Raw genomic sequence first — 21783 nt, forward strand, 5'->3', positions numbered from 1 at the left:
CTAACTGAAAGATCAGTAAAGCTGAGATTTTAAAGTAATGCTTCCACACCAAGGGAAAACTGTTAGTTGAATGGAAGACTCACTAATATTAAAAGAACAAGAATTCAAGAAAATTACTAGAAACTTCTTTTTACCAACTCCTTATATGTTACTAAATCTTTAGACTATAAGGAACAAAGAAGTAGAAAGGTCTCATACTGTGCTGGAAATAATAGTGCATGATTACTCAAATACAGTGCGCCCTTGCTTTACATAGGGGATCCGTTCCGGACTCCCCCGTGTAAAGCAAATTCCGCGTATGCTCAAGCCCCATTTAAATGAATGGGGCACATGCATGTGGTAGTGCGGCGCGTGCGCGCCATGGGCATACACCATTGAAAGCAGCGTAAAGCACGCCCGTGTATGATGCAAGTGCACTGTAGATTAAATGCTCAATTTATGGCCTGTGTTTTCTATGATAGAGACTATGCAGGGGAAATACATTACAAATAGTATCTAATATAATGTTGCTGGTCTCTTTGCTTAGTGAAAACACTGGGAATTACACAAATTTATAACTTGTCTGCCAAAGAGAGCTCCTGTGCATGAAGACAGTTTTTGGAGGCCTGTTGGGTTCTGCTGCCTTCTACAATTTACAAGTATGGAGACTGGTTCTGACATGCTGTCCCCAAAGGCACACACAATGTCTAGTCTTAGCTCTTTCAGCTTCAGATGAAGACCTGGTTTGAAATACTTATCCACCCCTGCAGCATATTTTACAACTAAATTGAGATGCTGCCTTCTTAAAACCCACTGAAAACCACAGAATGTCTGCTTTGGGCTCCAAATGTACTTCAGTGTACTTTCATCCCTATTTCTTGTTGCTATTTTATCAAGAGAACCCAGGCTTCACAGACTGTCCTACCCTGACACTGTTCTTTAACAATGGAACATTGTTATTGGCATTACCTTTCTTCTTGAGATGGAAAATTCTTTCTCACATTGTTTACAGTGGGTTGCCTCATCATCTTTAAGCCAGGTGTGGCCCTAATATTGAAACAAAATGAAAATTACTATTCCAGTATTGAGCACTGAACAGTTTAGAATTGCTGAAAGTTCCCTTGGCAATCCCCCCATCCTACTCACCCACAAAGCCAAACCACTAGCAAGAACAGTTGCAGGTATATCTATCCCACCAACAGGTTTGGGGAACTAATCTGAGGCTGCAACTGTTTTCACACTGACCTGGAAGTAAGTGGGATTTGCCTCTAGGGTAACACGGGTAGAATTGTAATTTTAGTCACATAACTGCCAATGATCATTTAGCAAAAAAGAATGTCATGCTTAGAGAACAGAAAAGATCTAAGTATCCTAATGTATTTGAAATACTTTTGATGGTGCTGCACCCTAGAGGTTATAGCTAGTGTGGTGCAGTGGCTGAACAAGGACTCTGGAGACCAGAGTTTAAATTTTCCCTGCTCAGCCACAGGGTGACATTGGGCATGTTACACTCTCTCAGCCACAGGAAGGCAAAACTGCTAAATAAATCTTACCAGAAAATCCTATGATATGGTTATTATAAATTGGAGTCAACCTGAAGTCACGTAACAACAGTACCAACACCACCCCAGGTGAATTGTTTCTAAAGAAAACAGATGGCGTAAGGCTTAACGCTGCCCCTCTAAGTGCTGTACGCAGGGTCAAGGCAACTGCACACTGCAGCCCTGTTACAGCTGCTCCTTTTTCAGCTGGCAAAAAGCTGCCTTTGCTGCGGTGGTGGTGGTGATTTTTTTACTATTTCTTCAATGCAGCATGTATAAATGCTGCACTGCAGAAGCATTCCCATGCCACCTGCTATCTAGTCGGCCGTATGGCATGACAGCGGCTTGGGGACCAAGTTTGGATGTGCGGTGTGCAGTCGCCATGCCCCACTCCACCCCGAGACCAGCCCTTTTGCTTGACCAAGGGTAGGTAACTGCATGGTGGTCACTGGTCAGTTTCTTCCCTGTGGGCGACCTCTGTAAAGTAAGCCCAAATTTCCTGTGCAGTCCTGCTCTAAAGGGTGACAGGAAGTGATGTCACATAACTTCCTATAATTTTGAGAGGGACTGCAAGGGTATTTGGTGTAGCAGTGTTTGTGTGGGGGTAAGGCCTGTTATTTTTCTGTTTTTTTAATATGTTGAGAGGTTTTCTGGAACCGTCTAATTAAAAATAATAGTAGTTGTAAGCTGCTCTGAGAGCCTTTAGGGCTGAAGGGTGGGGTATGAGTACCGTAAACAATTTTTGCAATTTTTTTTAATGGGGGGGGGGGGCGGAATTGAAGTACTACTGTTGTGGAGGTGTTTAAAAAGAGCCTCATGTGCCGATGGGTTGCAATTATCCCATCCTTATAGTAGATTGTTAAAACTGGAATACCTTTAATGCTTTGTTTACTTCTTTAATATCTTCCATTTTAAGCTTGGATCTAAGGGGAAAATATTTTGAATTTAGTAACACAGTAAATGTTACATGTTACATTTAAACACTAATGTTACATTTAAACACGCATGTTATATTGTCTTGTGACCCTTACAAGTATGTCCTGCCACACATGGTTAATGCCATCCCTATACTGCAGGTGGAGAATAGGTGAGCAAGTGAGATGAGGCTAAAACATTACAAAACCATTCAACCCAGACTATTCTTAATCGATAGTTCCTTTTTTAATCTGGTGTGAGGAACAACTCATAACTCTTTGTATGTTCAGGACAGGCAAGGATCAAGTGGTTAGTAATTTTCATTGTATACTTGGATATCAGTTCTATCTGCTAGTTCTTTCTCTGTTTACAACTGTCTTGAGTATATGCAAAAAAAAAAAAGGGGAAAAAAAGAAAAGAAAATCCATTTAAAGGAAACATTTTTACTATGTTAAGTCACCATGTGCAGGCTTTCGAGATATCCAGACTGCTTCTTCAGGCAAGATGTTACAAAGAACAAGTAAGGTATGTGGAAACTGGTTGCAGCCATTCAAATTGGGCAACTCAATGGTTTCAGGTTTCATCTGGAGCTACTGAGATGTTGAAATAAACAGTGGTTGATTTCCCCATTCCTGAAAATAGAAAATCCAGCTGTTACTTTAAACTGCCTCTGTTCTTAGGTAAATCATGCACATCCTTGGGTAAATGTCATCTTGCCTGATGAAGAGATCTGGAGATGTCAAAAGCTTGCATATATAGGGAGACATCTGAGTTGCCCTAATTATTACCCTAATCATGGTTTAGGAATGAGCTGAACATGCTTACTGGCTAAGATGAAGCCCCATTTCTTGAAGGGCCTGTTCCTGATCTTCACAGGTCTTTTCTAACTGATGCTTTTCTTCTTGCAGTTTTCTCAGTTCCTATAAAACACATGCACACACATACATGAAATGCTATATATTTTTTACAGTTCTTCCTCCGCTTATCTTTTTTCCTATCTTGGACTGACCTTATGAAAACTTGACAAAGGTGGTGATAGAAATACCTACATTAACAGGTGCATATAATTTTGTTGTAAAGCCAATAAACACCAGGAAGAGATTTTGCACTATTAATCAAAGGCAGAGGCTAACATGGCTTCTACTATTAGAACAGGGGTGGGTGACTGGGCCCTCCAGATGGACTGTCCTTGGCCAACCCTGCATTAGTCTATAACGATATTGACAACCATCAGCTACATCCAGACTGAAAAGTATGTCATGAGACAACATCCTTTCTAACACAGGAATAGATGTTACAGCACAGGGATCAATGTTATATGTTCCATGCAGCTTAGTCTTGTTTATCTGAATGTACAAAGCCTCAGGCTCAGATTTTCTCATTCCAACAGGATATGCCAGGGTTTGAGCCCTGGACTTTCCAACTGCAAAGCCCCTGAGCATTCCCCAAATGGGTACAGTTCTCATTTATTATTACAGTGTAAATTGAAGCTTGCTCAATTTCATGGAAAAGTCTGTGATGAACAGAGGCCTCCAGAGGTTTTGAAGTTCATTCCCCAGAAGCTTCAGTCAACACACCTGGTCCAGAGGAATTGTGGAAACCATAGCGCAAGATATCTAGAGGGTCAAACATGCCCAATTGTGCTCTGTTCCATCTATTCCTTTGTTCATCCTTTCAACCCCTTTTCTTCTATGCCCCTATTCTAGAAATAGCTCTCTGGTCCCCCCCCCCTTTTTGGGCAATTTGGCAAGTACATGATATAATTACATTGTACTGTACGTATCCAGTGTTAGAGGCCCATGCATACAATTGGGGAATCCAAGTAAGCGAAGGATAATCTCCTCTTTGTACTTGAATTCCCCATGTACCCCAAAAACATACTGTAGAGGGCTGGTAGATATTCTGGAGCTATTTTTGGGATGGTTCCTACGAACACAAGGGGAGAATGTTCCATGATGTGCACCAGCATCATGTGGGACCTAATCCACATAAGGTAATGTAACATAACATAATACTTAATTTATTTTATTTCATTTACATTCCATCTTTCCCCACAAAAAGCCCAATGTGTCTCACATCTACGCCATAGGTGGGCAAGTTGCAGCTCCTGAGTGTCATGTGTTGCCAGGACCTTTTTTTAGCTCTCTAGGTGTCACAAAATTGTTTGCTGATTTTGAGGGGCCTCCAAATGCCCTCTTGGAAACATGGGGAGTAATTTGGGCTCTCCCCCATGCTGTTTTAGAACCAGGAGAGTTAAAAACAGGTAGTAAGCAGGAAGTGACTTCTGGATCCTTTCCTGCTGTAAGAAAAGGATCCTCTTCTAGACCTAAAACTTGGTGAAAATGGGATTTGGGAAGCTATAGTGTCTCTCCAAAGTTTCAATGTATCTTGTCGGCCAATGTGCCTCCCCCAGACTCTGACATCTGCATACTCTACTCTAGACTTATCACCTTCTTCTCTCCACTGCCCCTCCTCCCCAGTCTCTTAGAATTAGTGGAACTGCAAGAAATGCTTGGGACAAGAAAGGGGGGCAAGATGAGAATCTGAAAACAACTACATCTGTTTTACTAGAGGCCACCAACTCTATCAGTAATTTTATTAATGCCTAAGATTTATGCATCTCGAACAAACAATAATGGAAAATACCATCCTTGTTTAAATTCATTCATTCATTATATGTAAGGAGGCTGCCTCCATTTTAAAGTTCTATAACAGATGGGATGCACTGTGTATAGTCAACATATCTGAACTTTGACTTTGCATGTTTGGTATCTCTTGTAGACTCTTCCCCCTACCCCTCCGTGCCCAAATTTGGCTGTTTACAGGCTGAGGTTCCTGATTCTTTGCTGTTCCTTTCATCTCATGTTAATGCATCCAAGGCAGACATGGACTTTGATATTGAATTCAGCAACTAGGCATAGTTGTTTTTTTTTTTTAATTAAAAAAAAATAACAAACACTTAGATAAAATGTCAAAGCAACTACAGTGACTGGAATCCAACTGGCATCCTTCTGATGGTGGAAGGGTTCCAGCCAGCATAATCGGGAAAGAAAAAGTCTCCTTTACCTCATGGGACCCCATGCTCGAGTGCAGAACTGGGAGAGAGGAGAAATGGCTCCCTCCTGTACTACACTAATAGAAACATGCCATCTGAAAGGAATACTAGTAACTAGTTGGATCCCACCAAGAATACATTTATAATTCAAAGAAAGAGATCTGCTATTATTGATAGTTCATCACTAGCTATTAAATTTTCCCAAACCATTATAACAATGTCTCTAGGGTTAACAGGTTTTTGCCTACCTTTATATGCTGTATAAAAATAGGTTTCCCAGATCACTTACTTTTTTCAAACCTTCGACTTGCTGTAGTTCTGTTTTGAGCAAAGTAGTGGTATCTTTCTCTTGATGTAGCTCTTGTTGCAGATTCTGTCGCTGCTCTTTCTCAGATTTTAATTCTTTCTCAAGAGTTGAACTATTAAAACAACAACAAAGCCCTATGTCAGAGAGAAAGGTTGTTTCTGAAAAGAATTTACCTTTGGGGAAATTCTGGAATAAAAAAAATGAAGGATAGGTAGTTTGCTTTTTTCCTGAGGTCACCAAAGGAGGATTTTGTATTTCTGTGTAAAACAGCATCTGGAATATAGAAAGCTTCCTTTAGGCATGTTCAAGAGCTTGGCTAGTGAGATTGTTTTGTTTTTGGTTTTTTTACTCTGAATAGGATATTTGCACATGCTATCATAATGACTTTTGTATTTCTCGTTAGTTTCAAGAGATTTACACATGGCTATATGGAGTGAGGTGTGCTGCTGTTGAGAAGACACAAACCTCAAAGCTTCCCTATGACTGTAGAGAATCAACTGTGTAGACCTTTAGATCATGGCTAATTAAGTCACAGCAAATTAAGCCTGGTCCACTTTTTACTATAGGCATAATCAACTGGCAACCTTTGTAGGGCAAGAATTGGGTTAAATTTTGTGGCTGACCAGGAAAATACATGTTAAAGGACTTGGGGAAAAGTGCCTGTTTCCACTAATATATAAAATGGAACAGGAAAAATGGAAAAAGAGCCAAGGCTGCCTGTCACCTGAATGACATATTTGGGGCAAAAGATCTATACCCACAGAGTTTTCTTTGAGTATTACATCTACTCCCCCATGGAGCTCTCTGCCAGCACAAGGGACTTCCCTCTGTTCAGGCAGTTTGAATCGTTTTCTTAGAGGTTGACTGATTTTATGAGGTATCACAAATTTGAGGTATCATATGTTTTTAGTTGGAAGATATATGGGTTTTATTAAAAGAAGTAAAAGCCACAGGTAAAGACAGAAGACATGGGAGATTCAAATAACATGTAGTCAGTAGTACCACTTGTTATCCAGCTGGCTTAATTGTTGTTTCAGGGTCTCAATTCTGCCACCCAGTTCTCGTTTCAGTTTGACACTTTTCTCTTCTGCATTCCTTCTGGCCTTTTCTGCATGCTGCAATCTGAAACACACAAACACTGGTCACATTGCACAATTATACTGAGTTTAATGTCTCACCAAAACTATCACCTCTGAACAGCCCCATGTTGTACATCACCATCTTGTCACATTGTAGATTAGTGCTGTAAGGTTATCCTTCTCCACACTCTGCTCATTAGCTGACCTATGAATATAATCTAATACAGTATATGTTCTGTTCATATTAGTCCTTGCCCACTACTCTCAAAAACCCAGGCCCAGTAGTGTGTGCCATTAGCTTCTGAAGGCTATACCAATAGCTTGTGAGAACTGCTGAAGCAGCCTTGTCCAGGGCTACTGAAGGCCTGTATTTGCAGCAAGAATACAGAAGACAACCAGGCAAGGAATTGGTGCCATCAGCTCCCAAAGGGACAATTAAGGGCTTGAAAGAACTCTGCTTTCATATATGTTCTATGCTAAGGTGGAAAGGTGGTATAGAAATAGAATAATATATATGTTTTAAAGCCCAGCTTAATGCTTTCTCCCTTTTCCAAATTCAGACTTTCTTGTCCCAGCTCATGACATCCCATACCCCACAATTAATTCTTTTTTTTCTTCAGGTTTCTTCTTGCACCAGAGTGATATAGAGGTTTGAACATTGGACTATGGATATCTCAGTGTTTTGTGTGGAGAAGGCTAGGAGTAAGTGTAAAGAGGAATCACAGAGAGACAAAAAGAATAAGGGGAATGTCTCAGAGAGACAGCTGTGCTTTCACTAAAAGCAACTTCTAGTTGAAAAACTGATTTGGATTTTTGAATGTTGGAACACTGTGGAACTAGTGTTCCAGCCAGAATACAGAACTTGTGGAAGATCACAAGTTAGATCAGGGCTATAGAAGAAATTACCTGTCCTCCATTTGTTTCATAGAAGATATCATTTGATCTGTTTTGCCTTCAAAGGATGATATTGCTTCTTTTTTCTGTTGCAGAGTAGTCTCTGTATTCTGGAGAGAAAGAATTCAAACACCGCATGTCAAATTAATAATTCCTTAAAGTTTCAAAAACAAAACTACCCAAGGGCCATGTTTGATTAACATAATAACAAAACATGTCAGAAAGACAGTTCTTTATTTTTACAGCACAACATTTCTACCCTCAAAAGATAAAACTATAAAGCTGTTCCACTATTGAAATTTTAGAACAGATAATCTGGTGGCAAGAGTCACCAAGGTTTAGCTGTGAGATTCACAAGAGAGCAAAATTAGAAACTAGGAGCAAGACAGTAAATACAGTCTCAGCCAAGTTGATAAGTTAACAGCATCTTAAAAATTAATACCAATTAAGCAAAAAGAAATCTCGTATGGTAACTAGTCCCATCTAATCTCCAAATACCTCATGAAAAGGGAAGTTGCAGTTTGTTGTTGTTAGCTGCCCTCAGGTCAGTTCCAACTTATGGTGATCCCATGGATGAGACATCTCCAAGAATCCCTATCCTCCACTCCCCTGCCCAGACCCTGCAAGCCCTTGCTCATAACCCCCCTGATTGAGTCTATCCATCTGGTTTGTGGTCTTCCTCTCTTTCTTCTACCATCTACCTTTTCTAGCATTATTGTTTTTTCTAGTGATCTGTGCCTTCTCATTATGTGGCCAAAGTACAATAGTCTCCATTTAATCATCTTCGCTTCCTAGGAGGTCCAGATCTGATCTGTTCCAAGAACTCATTTTTTTTAATCTTCTTGGTTGTCCATGGTATCCTAAGTACTCTTCTCCAGCAAGCACCACATTTCATAGAATCATAAGAGTTGGAAAAGACCACAAGGGCCATCCAGTCTAACTCCTGTCATGCAGGAACATTCAATCAAAGCATAACCGACAGATGGCCATCCAGCCTCTGTTTAAAGACCTCCAAGGAAGGAGACTCACTACACTCCATGGAAGTGTGTTCCACTGTGGAACAGCCCTTACTGTCAGGAAATTCCTCCTAATGTCAAGGTGCAATCTCTTTTCCTGTAGCTTGCATCCATTGTTCCGGGTCCAAGTCTCTGGAGCAGAAGAAAACAAGCTTGCTCCCTCCTCAACATGACATCCCTGCAAGCATTTAAACAGAGCTATCATATTACCTCTTAGCCTTCTCTTCTTCAGGCTAAACATCCCCAGCTCCCTAAGTCGTTCCTCATAGGGCATGGTTTCCAGACCCTTCACCATTTTAGTCACCCTCCTTTGGACACGGTCCAGTTTCTCAACATCCTTTTAAAATTGTGGTGCCCAAAACTAGACACAATATTCCAGGTGAGGCCTGACCAAAGCAGAATACAGTGGCACTATTACTTCTCTTAATCTAGACACTATACTTTTATTGATGCAGCCTAAAATCGCATTGGCCTTTTTAGCTGCCGCATCACACTGTTGACACATGTTGCCAACAGGCTTTTCCTAAAGAAACTGAGCCCTCCCAGAAGGCATCTGACTCCATCCTGGCCTCTGAAGGAGAAAGGAGGTAGTCCCAATGCCTTCCCTAATTGGGCCTAATCAGAGTAAGAAGAAAGGCCCTCCCTCCATTCCATCTGCCCTGGTCCAGGCATCAGAGGGAGAGAAGATCTATTGGACTTTTCCCCTTCCCCAGTGCCATTCCCTTCTCCTTTTGTGTCTTGTCTCTTTAGACTGTAAGCCTGAGGGCAAGAAAATGTCCAATTAACAATTTGTAAGCTGCTCTGGTAGCCTTTTGACTGAAGAGCAGGGGTATAAGTAATGAAATATTATTATTATTAACTTGTGGTCTACTTGGACTCCTAGATTCCTTTCACATGGAGTCTCGTTCAGCCAGGTGTCCCCCATTCTATATCTGTGCATTTCATTTTTCTGTGTTGAATTTCATTTTGTTAGCTTTGGTCCAGCTTTCTAGTCTATTCAGGTCATTTTGAATCCTGATCCTGTCATCTGGAGTATTAGCTACTCATCTAATTTGGTGTCATCTGCAAATTTGATAAGTATGTCCCCAATTCTGTCATCCACATTATTGATAAAGATGTTGAATAGCACTGGGCTCAGGACAGAGCCCTGTGGGATCCCACTGGTCACTTCTCTCCAGGATGAAAAGAAGCTCTTCTTGAGCACCCTTTGGGTTTGGCCAGTGAACCAATTACAAATCCACTTAACAGTTACCTTGTCTAGCCCACATTTTACAAGTTTGCTTGCAAGAATGTCATGGGAAACCTTGTCAAAGGCCTTACTGAAATCAAGATATACTATATTCACAGCATTCCCTTCATCTACCAAGCTGGTAATTTCAAATGAGTTGATTTTCTTTCCGTCTGCTTCCTTCACTATTCAGCTCTCTCATCCACACATGGTAATTGGGAATACAATGGCCTGAACAATTCTGACTTTAATGCTCAGATGTGTGCCTTTGCTCTTCAGTATCATTTCCAGTTTTTTCATAACTGCCCTTCCCATTTCTAGTCTTCTTATTTCTTGACTGCAGTCTCCATTCTGGTCCATGTTTGATCCTAGATATGGGAATTCTTTAACAATTTCAATTTCCTCGTTGTCTAGATTTGAATTTGAATATTATTTTCGTAATATTATGATGTCATCTGCATATCTTAGGTTGTTAATGTTGCTTCCTCCTATCTTAACTCCTTCTTTTTCTGATTTTATTTCTGCTTTTCTTATGATGTTTTCAGCATACAAGTTAAACAAGTAAGGAGATAAGATGCAGCCTTGCCTGACCCCTTTGCCTATTGGGAACCACTCTGTTTCCCCAAATTATGCTCTGATGGTGGACTCTTATCTTTGATACAAATTCTTCATCAAGACTATCAGATGTACTGGCACCTCCATGTCTTTGAGTACATTCCATAGCTTTTCCAATGTTTTGCTGTAGTCTATAAAACACATGCTGATTCTTTTTTGGAATTCTTTGGTGCGCTCCATTAGCCATCACATGTCTGCAATGTGGTCCCTAGTGCTCCTTCCTTTTCTGAATCCTGCTTGCATGTCTGGGATTTCTCTCTCCATGTATTTTTGGAGTCTATGCTGCAGAATTTTGAGCATTATTTTGCTTGCATGTGAGATTAGTGCTATTGTCTTATTGTTGCTGCAGTCTTTTGTATCTTCTTTTTTGTGGATTGGTATGTATATTGAGTGTTTCCAATCTGTTGGCCATTGCTTTTCCCCCCATATTTGTTGGCATATTTCAGTATCTGTCTGTAGGCACTGTAGCATTCTGGGGAATATCTTCAAGGCTTGTTGGCAACACTGACTTCAAGTGTAATTAGGGTGAAGTTCATACAAGAATAAATCCCCAGAGCATTAAAGATGGTTAAAGCACCACTGTACTAATACTGGGGCAGATTTTCATGCAGTGTTCCTGATTTCATAAGGCAAAGTTTTCAAAATAAGAAATGATTATCAGGCCTGCACACTCCTTTCTCACCTTAACCCTAGTCCCCAAATACCAGCTTCAGGTCTAAACCAGAATTGTCATTATGTCCAAAATGGAAAACTGGCAGCTGCTATGATCCTAGCTTAATAATCTGATTAGTAAACAGACATGAAACCAGAGTTCTCAATTTTGGATGAGAGAACCCTGGTTTAAATGCTGAAGCCAACAGTTTAGAAAGGAACAAGTGATTTGTTAATAAAGAATGGGTTCACAAGCTGGGAACATGACTTCCAAATTAGTCCTTGAACTGGAGATGCTTAGAAAAATATTTCAATACTACCACCACTAAGTCAGTGAGTGACTGGGCAAGTGATTTGTCTTTGGCTCCTAATCAATAAGATGCTTTAAAGACTATTTAACTAATTATCCCAATGCACTGTGCATATTCAAACTGTAATAGACAAAGCTGTTCACTTAACACCCATACCTGAGATTTATTAAACATCTGCAAATTGATAGCTTTAACTTCTTCTAGCTGCTGGCGAAGAGCAACCAAAGTATCTTGCTTCTCATGAGTATCTTTCTCCAACAGTTTCATGGCAATTTCCATTTCGGTTTTCATTCCAATTTGTAGTTCTAGCTCTTTCTCCAGCTCCTTAAAAATTCCAATGTAAAATTTCATGAACAAAACATTGGCCACATTTTAGGACAAACAAGCAAAATTATGTGGCTTATTCACAGATCATGCAACATATTTCTCCAACAGAAGTAAAAAGGCTGGAATTCTAACATGGCTGCTTCAGCATGTATTGTTTGACTTTTTGAGGCCCTGCTTCATCTTAACAATACTTAACAACGTATAAGAATTAGGGGACCTTCTGTAATACTTATAACTTCTCACCATCTCTACAATCCCCAGTGTTTATGTGTAACCTGCTTGCCAGTGTTGCATGTCTGAAGAAGAAATATTGTTCAGATGTTATTTGTATGGAAGTATAGGGCTACAAAAGCATCAAGAAAATCTATTTTTTTTTCTTTTTACACATTTTTGGGGTGGGCCCGACATACTTAATAGCAATCACCATGAAAGGGATATATTATATTTAGAATGGATTGTAAAAGGGTAAATAGCTCAATGTATGTTAAATAGGCAAGCAGGACTTGGACATGAATCTCCCTAAGTTGTTCCATCATAATGACTCTTATTAATGGGTCACTAAACCTGTCCTGAAACTCTGACTTCAATTATGGAAAAGTCAAAATGACACAAGGGAAGAGCAACTGTCAAGAGTTAGGGGCCACACTGCCCTTTGAACAAAAAATCTCTCCCAAATGCCCCCTACCTCCCAGGGGACATGGAGGGTAATTTCAGTACAAGGCTGTTTTGGGCTCAGGAAAGCCTTTTTTCCCAATAGGAAATGAGCTGGAAATAGGGCCTCTCCTGGCCTGGGGAAAATGTGGCAAAATCCCCCCCCCCCATTCCCATGGGGGCACAGTGGGGGCAAATTTGTTTTCAAAAATAATTTTTAGGCCCTGGGGGGAACGTGTACCCACAGACAACTTTCCCCACCTGATCTACACCTTTTGTTATTCCTCTGCCCATGGTCAGTTAATGGTTCTTATGCACTATAGCTTTGAAACAGAAGTTGAGTCTCAATATAGAGACAATTATTCACTTTAGGCTATAAGAATACAGCATCTCACCATACGGATTCTTTTTTCTTCTTTCAGTTGCTTCCACACATCACTATACATTTCATCCAGGCCTTGGCGTGACTGTTTGTATGTTTCCAGTTCAACTTTTGTGTCTTCTTTAGTTACCTAGGATACAAAGTGGTTTGTGAGATTTGCCTCAGAATAGATTGGTGCGGACAAGTTCCTTCATGGCAAGTTATGCCTAATTTGAAGTTACTTTATAGCCCAGACATTACTCCAAACAAAAATGAATAAAAACATGGATGGATGTATCAATACTATCAGCAACAATGTTTTCTCTGTAATCCGTTTAGCGCACAGATTTTTTTTACTGAGGTGAACAGAGAATGTTTGTCCTGCAACAGCTCAATGCCCTCCAACTGGTTTGATTTTTCAGGAACAGTCCCAATTAATCTTCATTCCCACTTTTTCAGCTGCTCCCAGTTTTGCTCTCCATCTCCCCCTTTCTCTGTAGCTTACTTGAATTTGCTGCAAATTGAGTTAAAAGTGAAGAGGAAAGGAGACAGCAGAATCTTGTCCTTCCCAGGAAGCTCAGGCAAGAACAAACTGTTTCAGCCTCTCCTATCTTATGTGTTCTTCCTCATTAAAAACTGATGTGATCCAGTTTGTGGATCTGTGAAATGTTGGGAGGTATGTTGCTCTATGTGTGAGCCTGTCAGATCATGGACTGGCAGCTCCTAAAACCCTCCCCATAAGCATGGCCAAAAAAAGGCAACCTTCCCAAGATCAGACCCCAGTATATATGGAGGTGCTCTGCACTGAGGGCAGTATCTGCAGACTGGATATTTGATTTTTTTAAATGTATATTTTAAAAAGGAAAACAGTTGCATCTAAATCCTCTGTGATTTGGAAGAGCTCCTTCCAATTGTAAAGGGCACTGAAAAAAGGGTGTAGGGTGGCTATTTTTTCCATTCGTTCTGCAAACTGTTTGGAAGGGTCTGTCAATCAGTCAGATCAACATGGAAAGTAGTGATGGCAGCTGCCTGGGGCAGAGCCAACCCTACTGTTAGGCTAAGCAGCTACCTTAGGCAGCTGATTTGGACTGTTGTGAAAGCATGTTATTGTATGTTTACTACCAGTAAACATACAATACTTACCTTATTTTACTTATCAGATTTTATGCCTCATGACAAAATAACTTGGCTGGCATTAGACAATATGCAGCTTGAATTAGGATGAGGGGAACCATTTCATTCTCTGCTTCAAATAGCAAAATATCTTGGGGAGGCTCTGGCCAAGGTAAAGCAGAGAAAAGTATTGCTTTACTTGTGCTCCCCAGCACCACATTAATTCTGCTGAGTGTAAGGCTGAATCTAATCCTCTCTCTCTAGCATAAGCACACTATACTCAAAAAGTTTTGCGCCATATCCATGAAGTTTCATACTGCTGATACAGAATGCACTGCCTTCCTCAGCTACATTATGCATAAGATTTGTACCTTTCTGAATGGCTATTCTGAGAATGGCTTTTCTTTTGAAAGAAAAAAATTACATTAATAAAACAAGCTAATCAGGGCTTCTGAGGAGTCCCTGGGCATATCTGCTCTGTAGCATTCCTGACCTCCACGTGCTTTTCACTTCGTTCACGGATTAGTTCATTTTCTTGCCTCAGCTCTCGCTGTTCATTGTGAAGCGCCTGGATCCGATCTGTTGCGGCTGCCAACTGGCAAATGGGAAGCAGGGGAATAGAAAAGAGTGAAAAAAACCATGTGCCATTGAAGTGAATGTAAGCATTTGTCAATTATAGCACAAAATCAAAACCTCAAATTTCAGCTGCTAAGACAGGTGCACACAAGTATTTTATTGCTTCACTACAAAGACTGCTTAAAGTGGATGTAGGTATTGTTTTATGACTAGCTGGTTTACAGTTGTGAACTGTAAAAGTGTCAGAAATCCTCTTCATTCATTTATTCATTCGGGGTTTCTGTCATGGGGGTTATAAGTTTAGGGGTTTGTTTGAATATTATTAGGGTAAGTTAGTAGTTGGGTTAATGCTAGATTTTATAATGGGTTAATAGAATGTACTAGAAAGAGGTAGACTGACTGCTAGAATATGTGCTTGCTTGTTAAGGTTGGAATGTTGTGGGAGTTACCCTGTCAGCACAGGCCTGGTCTTCAAAGAACTAGAGACGAGTCTCTGTGATGGGAGGGGGAACTAAAACATAGAGTGCGTATATGATGTTATGTTAATATGTTCATTATACTTTAATATGCTGCTATAATATTTTAACATGCTACTATATATGTTGGGTTGTGGGATGATGGGGTTTATAGTTCTGCTTAATTATACATGTAGGCTGTTAAGGTTTAATATTACTTAGTTTAGTTGTGGCTTAAGGTTTGGGCTTCAAGGTCACAGGTGCAGTGGGGAGATAACGCTGTGCGAGAACTTAATTGTTTTGAGAGTTTGCCAAAGATCCCGGACTGGAGGACATTACATCATTGGGGAGGAGATTCATCACTGCGCGGGAAATAGTTATCCAACTAATTTGCTTTATTGCTTGATGGGGTGGGTTTGCTTTCTGGGGTTATATAAACCATATGTAAATGTACACTTTCATTCATCACAAAAAAGTCACTTCTGTTGTATGTATCACTTTTTTCAACAAGCTGTTACTTTCAAAGCACAGTCTTTTGTTGGAAGAGGGGGGCTGCAAGCAGGAGCCTGACAAAAAGTTCCAGAAATATATTAAATTATATTTGATAAACATGTTATTTGTTCAGGATGAGCACACCTAACAGCTGGTCACTATGCCAGCTGTAGGGCTTGAACATAAAAGTCAAAAAGATAACACTTACAAAAGGAAAAGTGTTATACAGAACTTGGAGGAAGTGGATCATGATCATAGCATACCCTTGGGAAGAATAGGGGGATTCTGAGGTGTGTGTCTGGAACCATCCCTAATTTGCTTTTTCCTTCTGGGCAGGAATCATGTGATTCTCCAGATACAGTTGGACTGCAGTTTCCATCAGCCCCAGCCAGCATAGCCTGTGGGATGATGGAAGTTGCTTGTTTCACATCAAAACACTATCCTTTTCAGAAAAAAGCAGCCTGAAAGACAGTCTCTTACAATCCTTAATTAGTTATATTTTTCTTAGCTCATGCTGCTCACTTCAATGGCAAATCACATGCTTTGCACACAACAGGTTCCAGGTTTCATCCCTGAATTTCCACTTACTAATGGTAAGGTCTGCTTCCTTAAATCCCAGGGAGTTCAGACAATACTGTGCCAGATAGATCAACTGTTGTTAACTGTCCTTGAGTTGATCCTGACTCATGGTGACCCTGTGGATGAGACATGTCCATGATCTGTTGTCATCCACTGCTCTGCTCAGATCATGCAGGCTCAGACCCATGGCCTTGAGTCTATTTGGCATGTGGTCTTCCTTTCTTTCTACTGCCTTCTATCTTTCCTAGCACCATTGTCTTTTCTAATGATTAATTCCTTCTCATTATTTGGCCAAAGTACAACAGCCTTAATTTAATCATCTTGGCTTCCAGAGAGGGTTCAGGGTTGATCTGTTCAAGGATCCATTTGTTTGTCTTCTTGGCCATCCACGATATTCTCAGCACTCTTCTCCAGTAAATGGGTTAAATTTCTTTTTATGACTTTCTTCACTGTTCAGCTCTCACATCCTTATATGGTGATGGGGAATACAATGACTTGAATGATCTTTACTTTAGTGTTCAGAGTTCAATAAAGATAAATAGTGTGAAGTATTTTCAAGTCTTATTAATTTTTAGGTTGTAAACTGCAAGGCTTTTTTTCATATGGTATTTTTAGCTTGTTAATTCATGTAAAGTTCAAGTCTGTTTAGAGACTTGTCAGCATCTGTTAAAACTCTGAGGGTGCATCTACATACTGTAGAAATAATGCAGTGCGACACCACTTTGTATGCTGCAGTGGCATCCTATGGAATACTGAGATTTGTAGTTTTACAAGGTATTAAGGTTTCTCTGCCACAGAATGCGAGCGCCTCACAAAACTACAAAAACCACAATTCTGTAGGATTGAGCCATGACAGTTAAAGAGGTATCAAACTGCATAATTTTTACAGTATAGATGCATCTTCATTTTCAAAAAGTCACTACAATTTTATTAATGGAAAACAATAGATATAAAAATAAATCTCACTCTCACAAACCTCTTCCTGGAGCTTTGAATTGGTCTTCTCTAAGCATTCTATCTTGGCCTGAAGATCTCCAACAGTACAACTGTGAGAAAAGATAACCAATAACTAATTAATTAAAACTATTCCTATGTCACCCCAACTAAGAAATCTAAGCAAGAACTAAGATTGTGTTTTTACAAGTTTTTTTAAAAAGAAAGGGTAGAATATGAATAGAATTAAGCAAACCCCGATTTTTATGTTTCCACAGTTTTAAGTATATTTATGAAATAATGCAGTAGAATGCAAAGGAGTATTAGTGGATAACAGGCAGAAAGAAAGAAAAAAATTGGTGTGGAAAAAAAGATACACAGTTGGCAGAACCAGGTACTAGAGAATAAGATCAGGATGGTGGGAGGAAAGGGAGATCTTCATATTAACATTTTGATTTTCACACACTAGACATAAACAAAAGAACTTTAACCAACAACCCCTACCTTAGATGGCGGTTAAGCTCTTCCACATAATGTTTCTGATCAAGCACAGCAGTTATTCCTCCATCTCTGGTTTCAAAAGAAAGATTTTTTTTCAGAATTGCCAGTTCTTTCAAGGGTTACATTTATATTAGAAAAAAAGACTACAAGAAAACATGACAAGCTTGCATTACAAGATTATCAGCAAAAAAACTAGGAGGAAAGATATATCTGAATTAGCCATTAGTTGTAAGGGTGATGATCATATATAATAACTGTATTTGATATATAATGATTATTTTAATTGTTAAATTCATAAATCTTTTTGTATTTTGTTATGAACACAACATTTGTGTATTTTACATGTATTTTGTATGTATGTATTGTAGTTCTATGCAAATACCTTTGGTCTAAAGCAGGGGTAGGCAACCTGCGGCCCGCGGGCCGGATGCGGCCCGGCAAGGCCTTGGGACCGGCCCCAGCCCGGTCCTGCCGCCGATTGCCACCAGGGCCTTTGGGGGGCAATTGTCTATAGAAGCCTCAGAAACATGCATTTATATTAACATTTTTTTAAAAATCAGCAAATTTTTTCACGTGTCCTCCATTTTTTTAAAAAAAGTTTATTCCATTTGAAAATTTTGTCCTACATTTGTCCTGGTTTATTTATATATTTAATTTTTTTTTAATTTATTTAATTATTTATTTTTTGGCTTTGGCCCCCCAGTTGTCTGAGGGACAGCAACCCGGCCCCCAGCTCAAAAAGGTTGCCTACCCCTGGTCTAAAGCAATAAACTTGACTTGACTTGCATTACAAGATTCAAAATGCTTTTCTGTTATATGTCTCCAGTATGGTCTCAAAAAGATGTGGTTCAGATAAAAAGAAAGAAAAAGAATGTTTCCTGCAAAGAATCAGAATCAGCCTGACCCAGTATTTGGCATCAAAGTAAATTATGACTGTCACTGCAGCAAAAATAACTTTCTTCAAAAGAATAACTATGTTGAGAAGACCTACTACATTACTGCTATCAAAAGACAGATATCACATGAATATGTCAAGATACAAGGAAATTAATATTTCTATTTTAATTACAAGGTGACATATTAAAACCCATACTAAATATACAAATCAACGGTAATGAATTTGTGCAAATTCAATTAAGGGTAGAGATTCATATCAGCAAGCAAAAAACAAAACAACAACAACAACAAAAAAAAACCAACCCTGGGTTTCCAACTCTTATACAGTGGTGCCTCGGGTTACGAAATTAATTCGTTCCGCCATTCCTTTCGTAACCCGAAAATTTCGTAACCCGAAACACTTTTCCGTTAGCACTGGAAAGCCTATAGCTGCACTTTGCAGCATTTGAATTTCGCGCCGAAATGAATTTCGTAACCCGAAAAATATTTCGTAACCCGAAACAGTTTTTGCCAATCCAACTTTTTCGTATCCCGGAAATTTCGTAACCCGATCATTTCGTATCCCGAGGCACCACTGTCTGCTGTTAATCATCATATTATTATGGAGGCACTTGGAAACTATTTGTTTGGTAGAATCAGTAGAAGGAAATTGAATGTTCTACAATGCCCTTGCTTGTGATTCTCTCTTCTCTACCTCATCTCATGCATTTTAACTAATTTCTCCCATTCAAACCCTGGAACTAGAAGTCCATACAGTTGGGACAAATGTGGGCATGAAAACATTTGTATTTGCCAAAGTGATGCATGGTTCTGCCCTAATGTGGGCATGTGAATTACAGTGGTACCTCGGGATACGAAATACCCAGGTTACGAAATTTTCGGGATACGAAAAAATCCCATAGGGAATCATTGTTCCGGGTTACGAATGTTTTTTCGGGTTACGAAAAAACTTTTGGTGCTTTTTCCGGCTTTTTCGCACGGAATCGCGGCTTTTCCCCATTAGCGCCTATGGCAATTCGGCTTACGAAGGCTTTTCGGGTTACGAAAGCGGCCGCGGAACGAATTAATTTCGTAACCCGAGGCACCACTGTATCTACCTTTTCACTTTTCACACTGTGCAGAAGAAATCTGCACAAATTACCACCCCACCACTTTTTAAATAGATGCCACATTATGCCAATACAGAATGGACGATTTTTTGTGTGTGGATGTTTTGGTTTTCCCTCTTAGCACAGCATCAGTTCATTAGGTACAACAGGAGTGGGTGGAAATGAATGGGCTAATACTCATTAGCTCAGCCAAAATGAATGCAAGGATCTCTAGAAAGAGGAATTAGGTAGAAGATGTGTTGTTATTGTTAGATGCCTTCAAGTTGATTCCAACTTTTGGCAACCATCTCATAGGGTTTTCTTGGCAAGATTTATTCAAGATTTATTTATTATTGCCAACTGTTAAGATGAGAGACTGTGACTTGTCCAGGCCACACAATACGATTCTATAGCTGAATGGGGATTTGAACCTTTGTCTCCCAGCATCCTAGTCCAACACTCAAACAATTACACCAGGGGTAGGCAACCTTTTTGGGCCGGGGGCCGGGTTGCTGTCCCTCAGACAACTGGGGGGCCAAAGCCAAAAAATAAATAATTAAATAATTTGTTTAAAAAATTAAATATATAAATAAACTAGGACAAATGTAGGACAAAATTTAATGTTAATATAAATGCATGTTTCTGAGGCTTTTATAGACAATTGCCCCCCAAAGGTCCCGGCGGCAATCGGCGGCAGGACCGGGCTGGGGCCGGTCCCAAGGCCTTGCCGGGCCGCATCCGGCCCGCGGGCCGCAGGTTGCCTACCCCTGAATTACACCATGATAACTCTTAGGAAGAAGAAGCCTGCTGTTAAATAGATTATGGATGGGACTGAGACAAACAACCCCAACTGCTGAAGAGCTATAAAACAGAATTATGTTGTTAGAAGTCCTGAAACCAGAACTAGTATGTTAAATTTATTCTTTACTCCTATTTGTCTTTCAGCATCTATTTTAGATTTCATGCCTCTCTGGAGGAGCTAGATAAAACCACTAAATCAATTAGACCCATCCCCTACACATTTTCGCACAATTTTGTTTTAAATACGCATTAGGAATAAAAGCTCATACATACTCTTTGCCATTGTCACTGTTTTGTGTATCCTTTAGGTAAAGGGAAAAATCAATCACTGCAACCTAAAAGGAAAAGTTAGATTTATTATACAACTGAATTAACTTAACACTGCAGACAATGCCCTGATAGGATCAGCAATTCTTTCAGATTCAATAATGTGAGAAAATAATGTGTGGGGAAAGAACTGGTGTGATAACATGGCTGCCTGTTTTTAGATAGCTATTATTATTCCAGCTCCTTTCTAGGACCAACTCATCTTCATAGCCTCAATCAGACATCACATCAATGGGTTTCTTGTTTAGTCAATATAATCTGACACCACACACTTCGCAATCAAGTCCTTAGCCATCTTAATAATAGTTGCTGGAGACCAACCAAATCAGTAAAAGACTCAGGAGGTATGGCTAACTCTGGCAACACCTGGATTCCTAGGTGAAGAACTTTCTATAGATATCTTATCTCAGGGGTCTAGCTAGTGAGGGCAGGGGAATAAGGGCATTGTCCCTTCAAATAAAAACTCCAACTCTCCCATTAAATTTTTCTTCAGTTCCCTATTTTCTACTATTATGGAGAGCGAGATGATGAAACTGTTCACACCTAGAACTCTTAAATGCACCAGATTCCATCTGATCTTGGAAGCTGAGTCAACCCTGTTTAGTACTTGAATGGAAGATTGCCAATGAATACAAGTGCTGTAGGCTGTATTTTAAAGGAAGGAACTGACTATTCCTTGCCTAAGAAAACCCTATGAAATTCATGGGGTTGCCATAAGTTGACAGGTGACTTGAAGGTGCACACGCACACACACACACACGTGTACAGTTCGTCAATGGTTGCTAGTGTGCTGCTAGGTGTTCTGGTCATTTTTCAAAATCCACTGGAAGAATTTTGGAGTTTTATACATGCTTCAATATTTCATAGATAAAAACCAGTACATGTTTGGAGGAATGTGGTCAAGATGGCAAAAGTTCTTCATAAGGAAGAACACACAGGCAAGGAGAAGCTGCAGCAACTTGACTGAGATGAGAGGCCTAAATACCCCAAATGCAAGGATCCCATATGATTTTGGCAGCTAAGCAGGTTCAGCCCTGATTAGTACTTGGATGGGAGGCCAAAAACTAATATTAGGTGCTTTAGGGTTGTTT

General features: G+C 39.9%; 1 protein-coding gene across 4 annotated transcripts in view; it reads right to left on the minus strand.

Annotated features, from left to right (window-relative positions):
- Positions 1–21783, minus strand: part of RUFY1 (RUN and FYVE domain containing 1) — a 40391-nt gene that overhangs the window by 1717 nt on the left and 16891 nt on the right. For 2 of the 4 annotated variants that reach the window (XM_042452307.1, XM_042452310.1), the window contains exons 6-17: positions 20639–20700; positions 17583–17648; positions 17122–17191; positions 14537–14638; positions 12965–13081; positions 11748–11915; positions 7783–7880; positions 6800–6919; positions 5780–5909; positions 3261–3355; positions 2395–2443; positions 949–1026 (exon numbers count right to left, since the gene is read on the minus strand). In XM_042452307.1, coding sequence (XP_042308241.1) covers positions 949–1026; positions 2395–2443; positions 3261–3355; positions 5780–5909; positions 6800–6919; positions 7783–7880; positions 11748–11915; positions 12965–13081; positions 14537–14638; positions 17122–17191; positions 17583–17648; positions 20639–20700 — 1155 coding nt within the window. Of the gene's footprint in view, positions 1–948; positions 1027–2394; positions 2444–2895; positions 3068–3260; positions 3356–5779; positions 5910–6799; positions 6920–7782; positions 7881–11747; positions 11916–12964; positions 13082–14536; positions 14639–17121; positions 17192–17582; positions 17649–20638; positions 20701–21783 lie in introns of those variants that run through there. The other 2 variants (XR_006102204.1, XM_042452309.1) reach the window with 2 other exon arrangements.

This window comes from Sceloporus undulatus, chromosome 2 (genome assembly GCF_019175285.1).
Source record: "Sceloporus undulatus isolate JIND9_A2432 ecotype Alabama chromosome 2, SceUnd_v1.1, whole genome shotgun sequence".
In the NCBI taxonomy this organism is placed as follows: domain Eukaryota; kingdom Metazoa; phylum Chordata; class Lepidosauria; order Squamata; family Phrynosomatidae; genus Sceloporus; species Sceloporus undulatus.